The sequence below is a fragment of the Dendrobates tinctorius genome, unplaced genomic scaffold (assembly GCF_039654945.1).
Source record: "Dendrobates tinctorius isolate UK_male_01 unplaced genomic scaffold, ASM3965494v1 ptg000156l, whole genome shotgun sequence".
NCBI lineage: Eukaryota > Metazoa > Chordata > Amphibia > Anura > Dendrobatidae > Dendrobates > Dendrobates tinctorius.
Genome location: NW_027361823.1, coordinates 6,878,609 through 6,892,275, shown reverse-complemented (window position 1 = coordinate 6,892,275; position 13,667 = coordinate 6,878,609). Strand labels below are relative to the sequence as shown.

The following is a 13,667-nucleotide window of genomic DNA, read 5'->3' as shown; positions in this document are numbered from 1 at the left end:
CCATGCGGACATTTCAGGTCCAACCTCCACACTGCCTGACCAGCACCACAGATAAAGGACGATCCAGGCCCAGGCGGGGTGGCTCAATATATTGATCAATATTTTGCTAAATGTCTCATTTTGAATGCAGTAAGATATGTGCATATGCACCTCATGTTATGCGTTCTGACCACTGGCAGTGCTGGCTCTTCTCTCTTTTTATTACACAGATACACCCTGTATGTTACACACACTGTATGCTACATTCACACTACATGTTACACACAGATACACACACACACAGACACACCCTGTATGTTACACACATACACACTATATGCTACATTCACACTAAATGTTACACACAGATACACACACCCTGTATGTTACACACACACTATATGCTACATTCACACTACATGTTACACATACACACACACACCCTGTATGTTACACACACTGTATGCTACATTCACACTACATGTTACACACAGATACACACACACACACTATATGCTACAGTCACACTACATGTTACACACAGATACACACACCCTGTATGTTACACACACTGTATGCTACATTCACACTACATGTTACACACAGATACACACACACTATATGCTACATTCACACTACATGTTACACATACACACACCCTGTATGTTACACACACACTATATGCTACATTCACACTACATGTTACACATACACACACACCCTGTATGTTACACACACTGTATGCTACATTCACACTACATGTTACACACAGATACACACACACACTATATGCTACAGTCACACTACATGTTACACACAGATACACACACCCTGTATGTTACACACACTGTATGCTACATTCACACTACATGTTACACACAGATACACCCTGTATGTTACACACACTGTATGCTACATTCACACTACATGTTACACACAGATACACACACACACACACACACACACCCTGTATGTTACACACTATATGCTACATTCACACTAAATGTTACACACAGATACACACACCCTGTATGTTACACACACACTATATGCTACATTCACACTACATGTTACACATACACACACACCCTGTATGTTACACACACTGTATGCTACATTCACACTACATGTTACACACAGATACACACACACACACTATATGCTACATTCACACTACATGTTACACATACACACACCCTGTATGTTACACACTGTGAGAATCATGTGGGAATAGTGGATGAGGGCAGGTATATCTCGCCCAGATTCCTTTCCTATGTGGCCTAGTCTGGTCAGTATCGCACCTGCTTATTAATGGATAATGGGAGGTGGATATAAAAGGATGCCAGGTGGTTGTGTGAGTGTCTCAGCCTGGGAACACAGAGAGCCTGTCTGTGTGAGAGACACACACGTGAGTGAAAGCAGTGCCCACTGCAACTGTGGTTTGGCTGGACGGGAGAAGCCCGCCAGTTGGTAGTTAGGTTGTCCATTGTTTAGTTAGTGCCGGACAGGCAAGGATTTGTTTTATGTTTTATTTCCTTTTGCATTGCTTTCACTATTAATAAACCTGACCCAGGGTCAGTTACACCCGAATCCCAGCTCTGCGCCTGGGTTTCATGCGGAACGCACGTGACCTTTGACCCCAGCAAAGCCGATCCCGGAGTGTTTTATCACATTGTGGTGGAGAACGCGGGCATCACGTTGCAAGCATGAGCATGGAGGACGTGGTGAAAGCGCTGGTACAGTCCACCGCCGTCCAGCAAGAAGCTAATCGGGTGATGATGGCCCAGCTGAAGGAGTTGGTGGACATGACAGCTACCGATCGTTCGCTTCTCCAGCAGGTGGCGCAGCGCCTGGCAAGCCTACAGGAGGTTAATCTGGAAGCCGAGTCGAGAGTGATTCACGAGAGTCGGTACTGGCAGAAGATGACGACCGAAGATGACGTCGAGGCATACCTGACCACGTTTGAATGGACGGCGGTGCGAGAAAAATGGCCGAAGGCACGATGGGCCGGCCTGATTGCCCCGTTTCTTTCCGGTGAGGCCCAAAAGGCGTATTATGACTTGGAACCTGAAGCTGCGCAGGACTTTGACAAATTGAAATCTGAGATCTTGGCCCGGCTGGGAGTGACGACCGCTGTCCGTGCACAGAGAGTGCATCAATGGACTTATCAGCCGGATAAACCACCGCGGTCCCAGATGTTCGACCTGATCCACGTGACGAAGAAGTGGCTACAACCCGAGGTGCTGACAGCGCCAGAGATAATCCAGAGAGTCGTCATGGACAAGTACCTGAGAGCTCTACCGCCAGCCCTGAGGAAGTGGGTAAGCCATGGAAATCCTACGACGGCAGATCAACTGGTGGATCTGGTTGAACGTTACTCCGTGGCGGAAGGACTCCGAGACGACGCTACCCCACCTCGTTCTTCATCGTCTCCACGTGGAACCGGTAAGACTGTTCCAGGGAGCAGGGGAGATGGAAAAATCCCTAAGACAGTGGGGGAGGAAAACGGGACTGCCCGCACTGCGAGGCCGAGAGTAACGAACTATGGTCTAAGCAAGGGGCCCGTTAGGTGTTTCCGCTGCCAAGAGATGGGACATATTGCTGCGAACTGTCCGGTCACTACTGAACCCATGCAGTGCGACGTCACAGACTCTAAAAACCGCATGTCTATGGTTGCACGGGTAGTGAGTGTGAATGCCGGTCAAAAGGATGTGGAAAAACACTTGTGTGATTTAACTGTTGATGGCAAAAATGTGGTGGCATTGTTAGACTCGGGAAGTGTGGTGACTCTGGTGAAGGCCAGTCTGGTGTCAGCCCCGACTGGACCATCAGACAAATTTTCTGTAACGTGTGTGCATGGAGACACCTGTTCGTACCTCACCACGGTCATATGCATTACTACTTCCTATGGGTCTGTGCAACATAAAGTGGGATTCGTCCCGGCGTTATTGCGTGATGTTATCCTGGGCCGGGATTTTCCCCACTTCTGGCAATTGTGGGAGAATCAGTTGATACCCCAGGGTAATAGTGTACATGATTCTTCTCCCAGGGCGCGTGTGGGTCCCGAACCCCTGGAAGAGGTCTCCCCGGAAGACTCTGGGGAAGAGTCTGCGGGAAATGACCTGCATTTCCCATTTTCAGTCATGACGGGTGATACGGAGGAGACCGGGGAAGAGGAGGAGGCCGACAGCCGTCCACCTCCCCGTTTGCCGGATTTAGAAGTTCAGAAAGATGACTTCCAAAGCGAGCAAATAAAGCATCCTACCCTTTCTCAGGCTAGGACAAATGTAAAAGTGATAAATGGGGTACCTGTAGAACCTGGCTCTAGGCTGGCATATCCTTACATGGTTCTGGAGAATGATTTACTCTATCAGATAGAGAAAAAGGGGGAAGATACGGTGCAACTATTAGTCGTGCCAAAACCCTACCGGCGGCAGGTGCTGGACCTGGCCCACGGACATGTGATGGAGGTCACCTGGGAGTCCAGAAAACCACCGAAAGGATATTACACTGTTTTGTTTGGCCAGGCATGCATCACGATATTCGTGTATATTGTGAGTCTTGTCCTGACTGCCAAGCCTCTGCACCTAAGCCCCGGTTCTGTAGCCCTTTGGTACCCCTACCTATTATTGAAGTCCCGTCTGAGAGGATTGGGATGGATTTAGTTGGGCCCCTTCCACGGTCTGCACGTGGACACCAACATATCCTGGTCATCTTGGATTATGCCACTCGTTACCCAGAGGCTATCCCTTTGCGTAACACGGCCACCAAGATGATTGCCAAGGAACTGGTGCATGTGTTTAGTCGGGTCGGTATACCGAAACAGATACTCACCGACCAGGGGACCCCCTTTATGTCCAGGGTAATGAAGGAGCTCTGCCGGTTGTTACAAATCGAACCGTTACGCACATCCGTGTATCACCCTCAAACAGACGGGTTGGTCGAACGGTTCAATAAAACTCTGAAGCAGATGCTGAGAAAGGTGATAGACAAGGATGGGAAGAACTGGGACTATTTACTTCCGTATTTGCTTTTTTGCCATCAGGGAAGTACCCCAGTCTTCCACGGGATTCTCGCCTTTCGAGTTATTGTACGCCCGACGTCCTCGCGGATTATTAGACGTTGCAAAAGAAACCTGGGAGGGTCAGGTCACTCCGTTTAAAACAGTGATAGATCACGTCACACAAATGCAGGAGCGTATTGCGGCTGTTATGCCTATCGTCAAAGAACACATGATACAGGCCCAAGGAGCCCAAAAAAGAATCTTTGATAGGGGCGCCAAGATCCGTACGTTTGCACCCGGAGATAGGGTGTTGATCCTGGTCCCCACGGTGGACAGTAAGTTCCTGGCAAAGTGGCAGGGCCCCTTTGAGATCAAGGAAAGAGTTGGTGAAGTAAATTACAAAGTGTACCAGGCAGGTAAACGGAAACCTGAACAGATTTATCTTGTAAATCTGATAAAGCCCTGGAAGGATCGGTCTGCCTTGTCAGCGGAGCTGGCCCGTCCCGTCTGCTCACATACCGTACCGGAGGTACGGGTTGCAGAGACTCTCTCAGAGCGGCAAAAGACTGAGGTGAGGCAGTTTTTACTTCACAAACAAAAGTTTTTCTCAGAAAAACCCGGGCAGACTACGCTAATGAAACATGACATCATAACGGAACCTGGTGTCACTGTTCACGTGAAACCCTACAGAATTCCGGAAGCGCGCCGTGAAGCCGTTTCCCGAGAAGTGAAGGCAATGTTAGAGTTAGGTGTCATTGAGGAATCGCACAGTGCTTGGTCCAGCCCGATTGTGTTAATTCCTAAACCGGACGGCACAATCCGATTCTGCAATGACTTCAGGAAACTGAATGCGGTCTCAAAATTTGATGCCTACCCTGTGCCCCGGGTCGACGAGTTAATAGATCGGTTAGGTAAAGCCCGATATATTACGACCCTAGACCTAACAAAGGGGTATTGGCAGATCCCTCTGGCGGAGGCTGCCAGAGAAAAGACGGCATTTGCTACGCCGGAAGGTCTATTTCAGTATGTGTATATGCCGTTTGGACTGCACGGAGCACCGGCGACCTTCCAGAGACTGATGGATCGAGTCCTGAGGCCACATAGGCAGTACGCTTCGGCCTATTTGGACGACATTGTCATTTACAGCTTGGACTGGGAGACTCATCTCCAGAAAGTACAAGCTGTGATTGACGACCTGTGGGAGGCAGGTCTAACCGCGAACCCCAAGAAATGTCACGTCGGGATAGAAGAAGCCCGGTATTTGGGGTATGTAATTGGGAGGGGTGTTGTTAAACCCCAGGTTGATAAGATTCAGGCGGTTCAGGACTGGCCACAACCTGTCAACAAGAAGCAGGTGCAAGCCTTCCTGGGGATCGCCGGCTATTATCGCCGGTTCATACCCAATTTTGCAGCCATCGCTACCCCCCTAACGGATCTTACAAAAGGGAAAGACTCCGTCATGATTAAATGGAGTTTAGCTGCTGAAGAAGCCTTCCATGGCCTAAAACGGGCACTTTGCTCTCAGCCCGTACTGGTGACTCCGGACTTCCGCAGCGAGTTTGTGGTACAAACGGATGCCTCTGATACCGGTATCGGGGCCGTACTCTCACAAGTGAGGGACGGAGTGGAACACCCAGTCCTCTATCTCAGCAGGAAGCTGAATAAACACGAGCAAAGGTATGCAGTCGTAGAAAAAGAGTGCCTCGCCATTAAGTGGGCTCTAGAGGCCCTCAAATATTACCTGGTGGGCCGAAAGTTCAGGCTGATCACTGACCATGCCCCTCTCAAGTGGATGCACTTGAACAAGGAGCGGAATAGCCGGGTGACCCGGTGGTTCCTTGCCCTGCAGGCCTACACTTTTACGGTGGAGCACCGCCCAGGGGTACAGATGGGGAATGCAGATGCCCTGTCCCGAGTGCACTGTTTGGCGGGTGTCATTGCTCGACCGGAGTGGTCTGAGCAGAGGGGGGGGATATGTGAGAATCATGTGGGAATAGTGGATGAGGGCAGGTATATCTCGCCCAGATTCCTTTCCTATGTGGCCTAGTCTGGTCAGTATCGCACCTGCTTACTAATGGATAATGGGAGGTGGATATAAAAGGATGCCAGGTGGTTGTGTGAGTGTCTCAGCCTGGGAACACAGAGAGCTTGTCTGTGTGAGAGACACACACGTGAGTGAAAGCAGTGCCCACTGCAACTGTGGTTTGGCTGGACGGGAGAATCCCGCCAGTTGGTAGTTAGGTTGTCCATTGTTTAGTTAGTGCCGGACAGGCAAGGATTTGTTTTATGTTTTATTTCCTTTTGCATTGCTTTCACTATTAATAAACCTGACCCAGGGTCAGTTACACCCGAATCCCAGCTCTACGCCTGGGTTTCATGCGGAACACACGTGACCTTTGACCCCAGCAAAGCCGATCCCGGAGTGTTTTATCACAACACATACACACTATATACTACATTCACACTACATGTTACACACAGATAAGCCCTGTATGTTACACACAGACACACTATATGCTACATTCACACTACATGTCACACACACATACCCACACACTTTGTCACTTACGCAAACACACACACATTGCATGTTACACACACAAACATGGCATAAAGTGACCAAAGATCCTTTTACAATTCTAACCTTAAAAAACTCCAATGACAATGCACGACTGGCCTTATCAGTACAAAGTTTTGGTCTCTGGCCTGTAAAGCCTGGGGCCTTCTTGGCCTGTAAAGCCTGGGAGCTTCTTGGCCTGTAAAGCCTGGGAGCTTCTTGGCCTGTAAAGCCTGGGGCCTTCTTGGCCTGTAAAGCCTGGGAGCTTCTTGGCCTGTAAAGCCTGGGAGCTTCTTGGCCTGTAAAGCCTGGGGCCTTCTTGGCCTGTGTAAAGCCTGGGGCCTTCTTGGCCTGTGTAAAGCCTGGGAGCTTCTTGGCCTGTAAAGCCTGGGAGCTTCTTGGCCTGTAAAGCCTGGGAGCTTCTTGGCCTGTAAAGCCTGGGAGCTTCTTGGCCTGTAAAACCTGGGAGCTTCTTGGCCTGTAAAGCCTGGGGCCTTCTTGGCCTGTAAAGCCTGGGGCCTTCTTGGCCTGTAAAGCCTGGGGCCTTCTTGGCCTGTAAAGCCTGGGGCCTTCTTGGCCTGTAAAGCCTGGGGCCTTCTTGGCCTGTAAAGCCTGGGGCCTTCTTGGCCTGTAAAGCCTGGGGCCTTCTTGGCCTGTAAAGCCTGGGGCCTTCTTGGCCTGTAAAGCCTGGGGCCTTCTTGGCCTAAGGCTGACCCTGACATTATTTGTGATATATTTGTATTTTCTTATGTATGTTGTGCATTCTCAGTTTAGGAATACTCAGCCCTGGCTTATCTAGGCCAGGCTGAAGAAGTGTTAGATATATACAAGACTGACACAGGGGGCAAAGGGGCGTCTGTGTAAAGGCCCCGTTACACCTAACGATGTCCCAGCGATCCCACCAACGATCCGACATCGATGGGATCGCTGGGACATTGTTAGGCTGATCGCTGGTGAGCTGTCACATAGACAGCCCCTCCAGCGATCAGGACCAGCGAGCAAGCTGGCTTCTAATGTAAACATTGGGTATCCAGGAGCCGCGCGACTCTTAGATACCCGATGTTTACCTTGGAAACCAGCGTCGCTAATCGCTGGTCTCTCGCTGCCACACGCAGCGATGCGTGCTGGCCAGGGGGAGACCAGCGATCAAAAAAATGGCCCAGGCCACTATCACTTTCAGCGATACCCGGCAGGGGGGCCGGTCGCTGATCCCTGTCACACACAGTGATCTCGCTGGCGAGATCGCTGTGGTGTCACAAAATCAGCGATCTCGCTAGCGAGATCGCTGTGTGTGACGGGGCCTTTACTCTGTATGTCAGTTGGGTTACTGGTTGATCAAAGAGAGTTTATCATAGTCTTAAAAATGTCTGAACATGTTTATCTTCTCTGTATTTTTTTTTTTTTACGCACAAAGCACCAAGTATTCTGCAGAGTTTTATACAGATGTGCACAGATATATGAGCACAAGACTGAAGGACGAACCTGATACAGATGTTGTACTCGGTCAGATTTCTGTCTAAGAGCTCAGTATTCCATAGCGATAGGTGGGAGATATTCTCTCGACGCTTACCCTTTCACTGATATTTTTAATCCTTCACTTCATCCTCTCCCCCGCAGTTTTCTGTAAATCATCATTCTTGCTAGAAGCAAAGCAGCTTCTAATAAGCACAGAACGGCGCGGCTGTATTTGCTGAACATTAGTGTCATGCCGCCACTCCTGGATTTGAGGCCTGGGATCATTAAGACCATTATCGTTTCTGGGCCGTTGTATCGACCAATGATTCATACAGAACGGAGGGACTGACGTTATTTGATACTTGTGGAGCCATTGATTTTCTTTGTTTCTCCTCTGGTTGCAGATGGACGGATTATAAAGCTATTACCAGCCCCTTGCCATCAACCCTGAAGACAGCATGGAGCAGTCCATCTCCATTTCATCACTGGTGAATCCCTTTTCTTTATTTCGTATATATTTATATATACTGTATATACCTATCATTCAGATAGTCTACATGCGTGTGATATATATGTGTGTGTACATTAATTGTACCTTCTTATTATGTAAATAAATCCTAGATGAATCTATATTATACTGCAGTGCGAGTTCTGATGCAATCTCTTCTTTATAGTTGTGACCGGCCTTTACGAGCTTGTTCTTTCTACTAATGGAGTGGAATGAAATAAGTTAGACATTGTGTGCCAAACTTTACTTTTGGTTATCACTATGCGCCCCTAAGGAGTTAATGACAAAGGGGGCTTTTCATCATATGTAAGCGGGGAGTGAGTTGGTACTGTACTTAAGGTAACAGGGATCCACTGATTATACAGAGATGACGGTATATCTCTCTCTCGACAGATTGCATTCATGTTTTCAGAATTCGCTTCTTTACATGGTGCATTTTCAGTTCATGTTTCCTTGCATTGTTTATATTCATGAATTTATTTACAGGGTATGTCTACCGGTGAGCAATTTATTTTGTATAGTTTTTATAATTATAATCTACAAGTTGAATACCATTGTATACACATGCTTTATTTTTTTCTGAAATTCTGGATATAGTCCAGAGCTGCTTTCGTAGTTCAGTTCATTTCTATTTAATGTCAGTTAGCTTCTTGTAAGACACAGAGCCCGATTCATAAAGCTTTTATGTCAGCATTCTGGCATAAAAGGCTATGAAAAGTCACATCATTTTGGCACAATTTTATGTCTTTTGGCATTCTTACGCCATTTTCACAGAGCTATGATAATGCGGGCATTTCGGGGTGGTGGAGACCGCTTCTCTTCAATTTCATAACAAGCAGCGGTGTTCGCTGCCCCACAAATCTTACTCCAGCAGAGCAGGATTTGTGGCGATGTGCACGCCATTCGTCCGGCGCTCCTTATTCATGAAGAGTCAGTGGGTGGGTTTGACTCCGGTCCATTTACTCATCAAGATTAGCCCAATGGTCCAATCAGGATCTGATCCATAGTGATGTCACTAGTGCATGGCATGACCGTCTAGCTCAATCACGTGACATGTCTTCCCTATAGTCCAATCATAGTTTATAGTGACTTCACTAAAGCAATCGATGAATGCTTAGTCCAATCACGTGACATGTCACCCCTGAAGTACTTACCAATGTTATTGAGGGTCCAGGAATGCCCAGGATGGACCCAAATTAGCTGGGATTGTTTCTGAAAAATAAGGCCACTCAAGTTTGGGATTGTTGGCGAATAGTAGACACAGGAGTGTATAAAAAAGATGCAATAAAGTCACCCAAACAGCATCAGTGGAGAAACAGTGAGGCCATTTTCCCCTCCATCAAATTTCCATAAGGACTAGAGTAACGATTTCGCAGAATGACGATTACTGGAGCCAGATCTGTGCATAGCGAAAGCAAGGAATGCCAGGGGGAATTTTTCCAAAATTGGAAAGCTCCAAACACTGTGGATAAATCCAATATAGGTTATACATATTTATCTGGATTTATTACATTAATTGCTGTTTAACTCTAATATATATATATATTTTTTTTCTGTAGAAAAAGCTAGCAGCGATGCCAGATCATACAGATGTATCTCTGAGCCCAGAGGAGCGTGTCCGTGCCCTAAGCAAGCTTGGCTGTAACATCACCATCAATGAAGACATCACTCCCAGACGCTACTTACGTTCTGGAGTGGAAATGGAGAGAATGGCCTCTGTGTATCTGGATGAAGGGAATCTTGAAAATGCCTTTGTTCTCTACAACAAGTTCATCACGTGAGGATTTAGGCTGTGTTCAGCTCTAGATCTTTCTGGTCTGAAATACTGCCATAGGCTGTAAGATGTTTCTTGTTTTGCAGATTGTTTGTGGAGAAACTGCCTAATCACCGAGACTACCAGCAATGTGAAATCCCAGAAAAACAGGTTATATTAAAGGTTGGCTGGATTTATTATCTGATTTAATGTGATGTAACTTTTATGTTCGTAGACAAAAATCAGAAAAAACGAGATACAGGAATTATGCTTAATACATTTGACCCACCGATAGCATATTGTTTCAATGGATGACACTGGAAGTTGCTCCTATAATAATGTGCTTTAAAGGGGTTGTCCACAACTAGGACAGGCCCTTCGATTAAAATGTTTGGCCCCTATAAAATAATAACACCTATACTCACCTCCCGTGCTGGCGCCGTTCCTGCGGTGTTGGCACTCGTGGTCCCAGGGCTCTAGTGCAGTTTTTTGACACGTGACGACAGTGCCCAGTCAGCGCTGGCGTCAATGTCTCCACCTTCAGACAGATCGAACATTAAGAGGAAGTCCAGGCTGCAGCTGATACCTGACTTCCTCTTTCTGGTCAATACGACAGGAGGTGGGAACAGTGACGACAGCGCTGATTGGATGCCGGTGTCACGTGCCACAACAACAGTACGTGAGGTACCAGGACTGCGAGTACTGACACAGCAGGAATGGCGCCAGCATTGAATTTGAGTATAAACTTTATTATTTTATCGGGGTCAAACTTTGGGGTATGAGAAAAAGTTGTCCAAGTAGTGGAAAACTCCTTTAAATGGAATCTGTCAGCAGGATTTAATGACCAAACTATTTTTCAGTAATGGTGGAATGGACTGGCCATGTAAAAGTATTGCTGGGATTGTCTTTGAAAGAAATATACACACATATGCACATATAAATAATTTGGGGGTGAAATCCTACTGACAGATTCCCTTTAGGGCTCGGTCACACTTATGTATTTCATGGCCGAGTGTTATGCGGTGTTTTATCGGATAGCAATTTGCCCAATGTTATACTGTTGAGCATTGCAGATCTGCAATAATTTTTTCATGACGATTTGTCATGAGCAAACAATCGCGAGACGAAGCTCACATGCACCCATACAAGTCTATGGGTGCATCTGAAACATCGGCCTGCACCTGGATGACACCCCAGTGCAGTGCAAATACAGTGGACGTTGGCAATGGAGGCGATGGATAAGTTTAGTTCTCCATCAAAGTATCATCTGAGAGAATCGGATCACACTCAGATGATACTCGGATCATACTCTGACAGAGATTGTGCCGACTATCATTAGTATGATCGGCCCAATTATCTCACATGAGAAAACATACACCAGTGTGAAGAAACCCTTAATGTGATATTATATGATGTCATAGATTGCAAAGTAAAGACCTTCATTTTCCTACTTGTCTTTAAGAAATTAAAGGAGGTTGCCTTTCCAAGGACAGATGATCTAAAAAAAGACCTTCTCAAGAAATATAACCTAGAATACCAAGAATACATGAGAGACATAGTAAGTTGTACGGAAAGTCAATATTACAGTTGATCTATTTCCTGGGAGATGGAGGGATTATTGATGTGAACTAATATAAATACATTATGCATCTATTCTAGCACTGCAGTAAAGCAGCCTGCAGGACCAAAATGGAAATGGTAAATTCCAAAGTAAAATATATAAGAACATAAGTCACTTTTTATGAAATAGACTCAACATAAACTTGAGATTCTCCTCCCCTGTAAATCAGTGGAGGCCAAACAGAGACTCATTTAATTTATACAGGCCAGCGTAGCAGAACACATTACCAACACTATTTGCACATGTGCGGCCCGCCAAAGGATGTTGTGGGGCCTGTGGAGCTGTCCAGCATGCGACAGCTACTTCTTCCCATGTATAAATATATTTGCGTCTTTGAACACTGTAGTGTTGAGACTGGGGCAGAGGAGTCCGTGTTAGCCCCTGCCCTGATGTGCAGCGGTGTGAGGTCAGCACACTGCTGGTGTGATTACACTGCTGCCGGGCCTCACTGGCAGAGGAGACATCTGTTAAGTGCTCCATGGAGGAACCAGAGATTAAATGTCATATTATTTTCGATGAGGGGCCGAGGGAGGGAAAGATTGTGTTACTGCAAGGGCACATAATGTGACATTTTGGGATATTTATGGGGCAATTTGGGACATTTTGAGCAATTTAGAACATTATGGGGCAATTGGGGGATTGTGAAAGGGGGTATAGTATAGCAATGGACAGTGGTGCGGGGGATATTTGGACAGAGGCAGTTTGGGAGAGATATGGAAGGCGGCAGTATGTGAGGGGACATTATGGAGAGGGGTTGTGTGGGGGAATATTATATAGAGGTGCATTGTGGAGGGATATTTTGAAGAGCAGCAGTGTGAGGGATATTATAAAGAGGGGCATTGTGGGAGGATATTTTGGGGATGGGCAGTGTGAGGGGATATTATACAGATAGGCAGAGTGGGGGATATTTTGGAGAAGGGCAGTGTAGGGGGGATATTTTCTTTTTTATAGAGGATCTGTGTAGGGTAACATGTATTGATGGTGGTTCTGGTGTTGTGTTCATGTACTGATGGTAGTTCTAGTGCTGAATTTCATGTACTGACGGTGGTTCTCATGCTGCATTCGTATTATGATGGTTGTTCTGGTGCTATATTCATGTAATGGTGGTGGTTTTGGTGCTGCATTCATGTACTGATGGTGGTTCTGGCCCTGAGTTCACTTACTGATAGTGTTCCTGGTGCAGCCTCTGTGTACTGGCAGTGTTTCTGGTGCTATATTCATGTACAGATGGTGGTATTGATGCTACATTCATGGATTGACAGTAATTCTGGTGTTCTATTCATGTACTGATGGTAGTTCTGGTGTTATACTCATGTAATGATGGTGATTCTGGTGTGACACTTGTGCTAGCAGTAACATAGTAACATAGTTATTAAGGTTGAAGGAAGACTTTAAGTCCATCTAGTTCAACCCATATCCAATCCTAACTTGCCCTAACATGTCGATCCAGAGGAAGGCAAAAAAAAGACATGTGGCAAACAGTAAGCTTCACATTGAGGAAACAAAATCCTTCCCGACTCGACATACGGCAATCAGACTAGCTCCCAGGATCAACGCAATATTAAGGAAACTAGTGTATATACCCTGTAATATTATACTTTTCAAGAAAGGCATCCAGTCCCTTCTTAAATTTTAGTAGGGAATCACTCATTACAACATCATATGGCAGAGAGTTCCATAGTCTCACTGCTCTTACAGTAAAGAATCTGCATCTGTGATTATGCTTAAACCTTCTTTCCTCCAGACGTAGAGGATGCCCCCTTGTCCCCGTCACAGGTCGGACAATAGTAA

At 46.5% G+C, this 13,667-nt stretch overlaps 1 protein-coding gene across 3 annotated transcripts in view; it reads left to right on the top strand.

Moving 5' to 3' along the window:
- Positions 1–13,667, top strand: part of LOC141051301 (AMSH-like protease) — a 153,381-nt gene that overhangs the window by 77,669 nt on the left and 62,045 nt on the right. For all 3 annotated transcript variants that reach the window (XM_073548193.1, XM_073548192.1, XM_073548194.1), the window contains exons 2-5: positions 8,399–8,482; positions 10,062–10,279; positions 10,363–10,438; positions 11,718–11,813. In XM_073548193.1, the coding sequence (XP_073404294.1) occupies positions 8,453–8,482; positions 10,062–10,279; positions 10,363–10,438; positions 11,718–11,813 (420 nt within the window). In that variant the 5' untranslated portion in view covers positions 8,399–8,452. The remainder of the gene's footprint in view (positions 1–8,398; positions 8,483–10,061; positions 10,280–10,362; positions 10,439–11,717; positions 11,814–13,667) is intronic.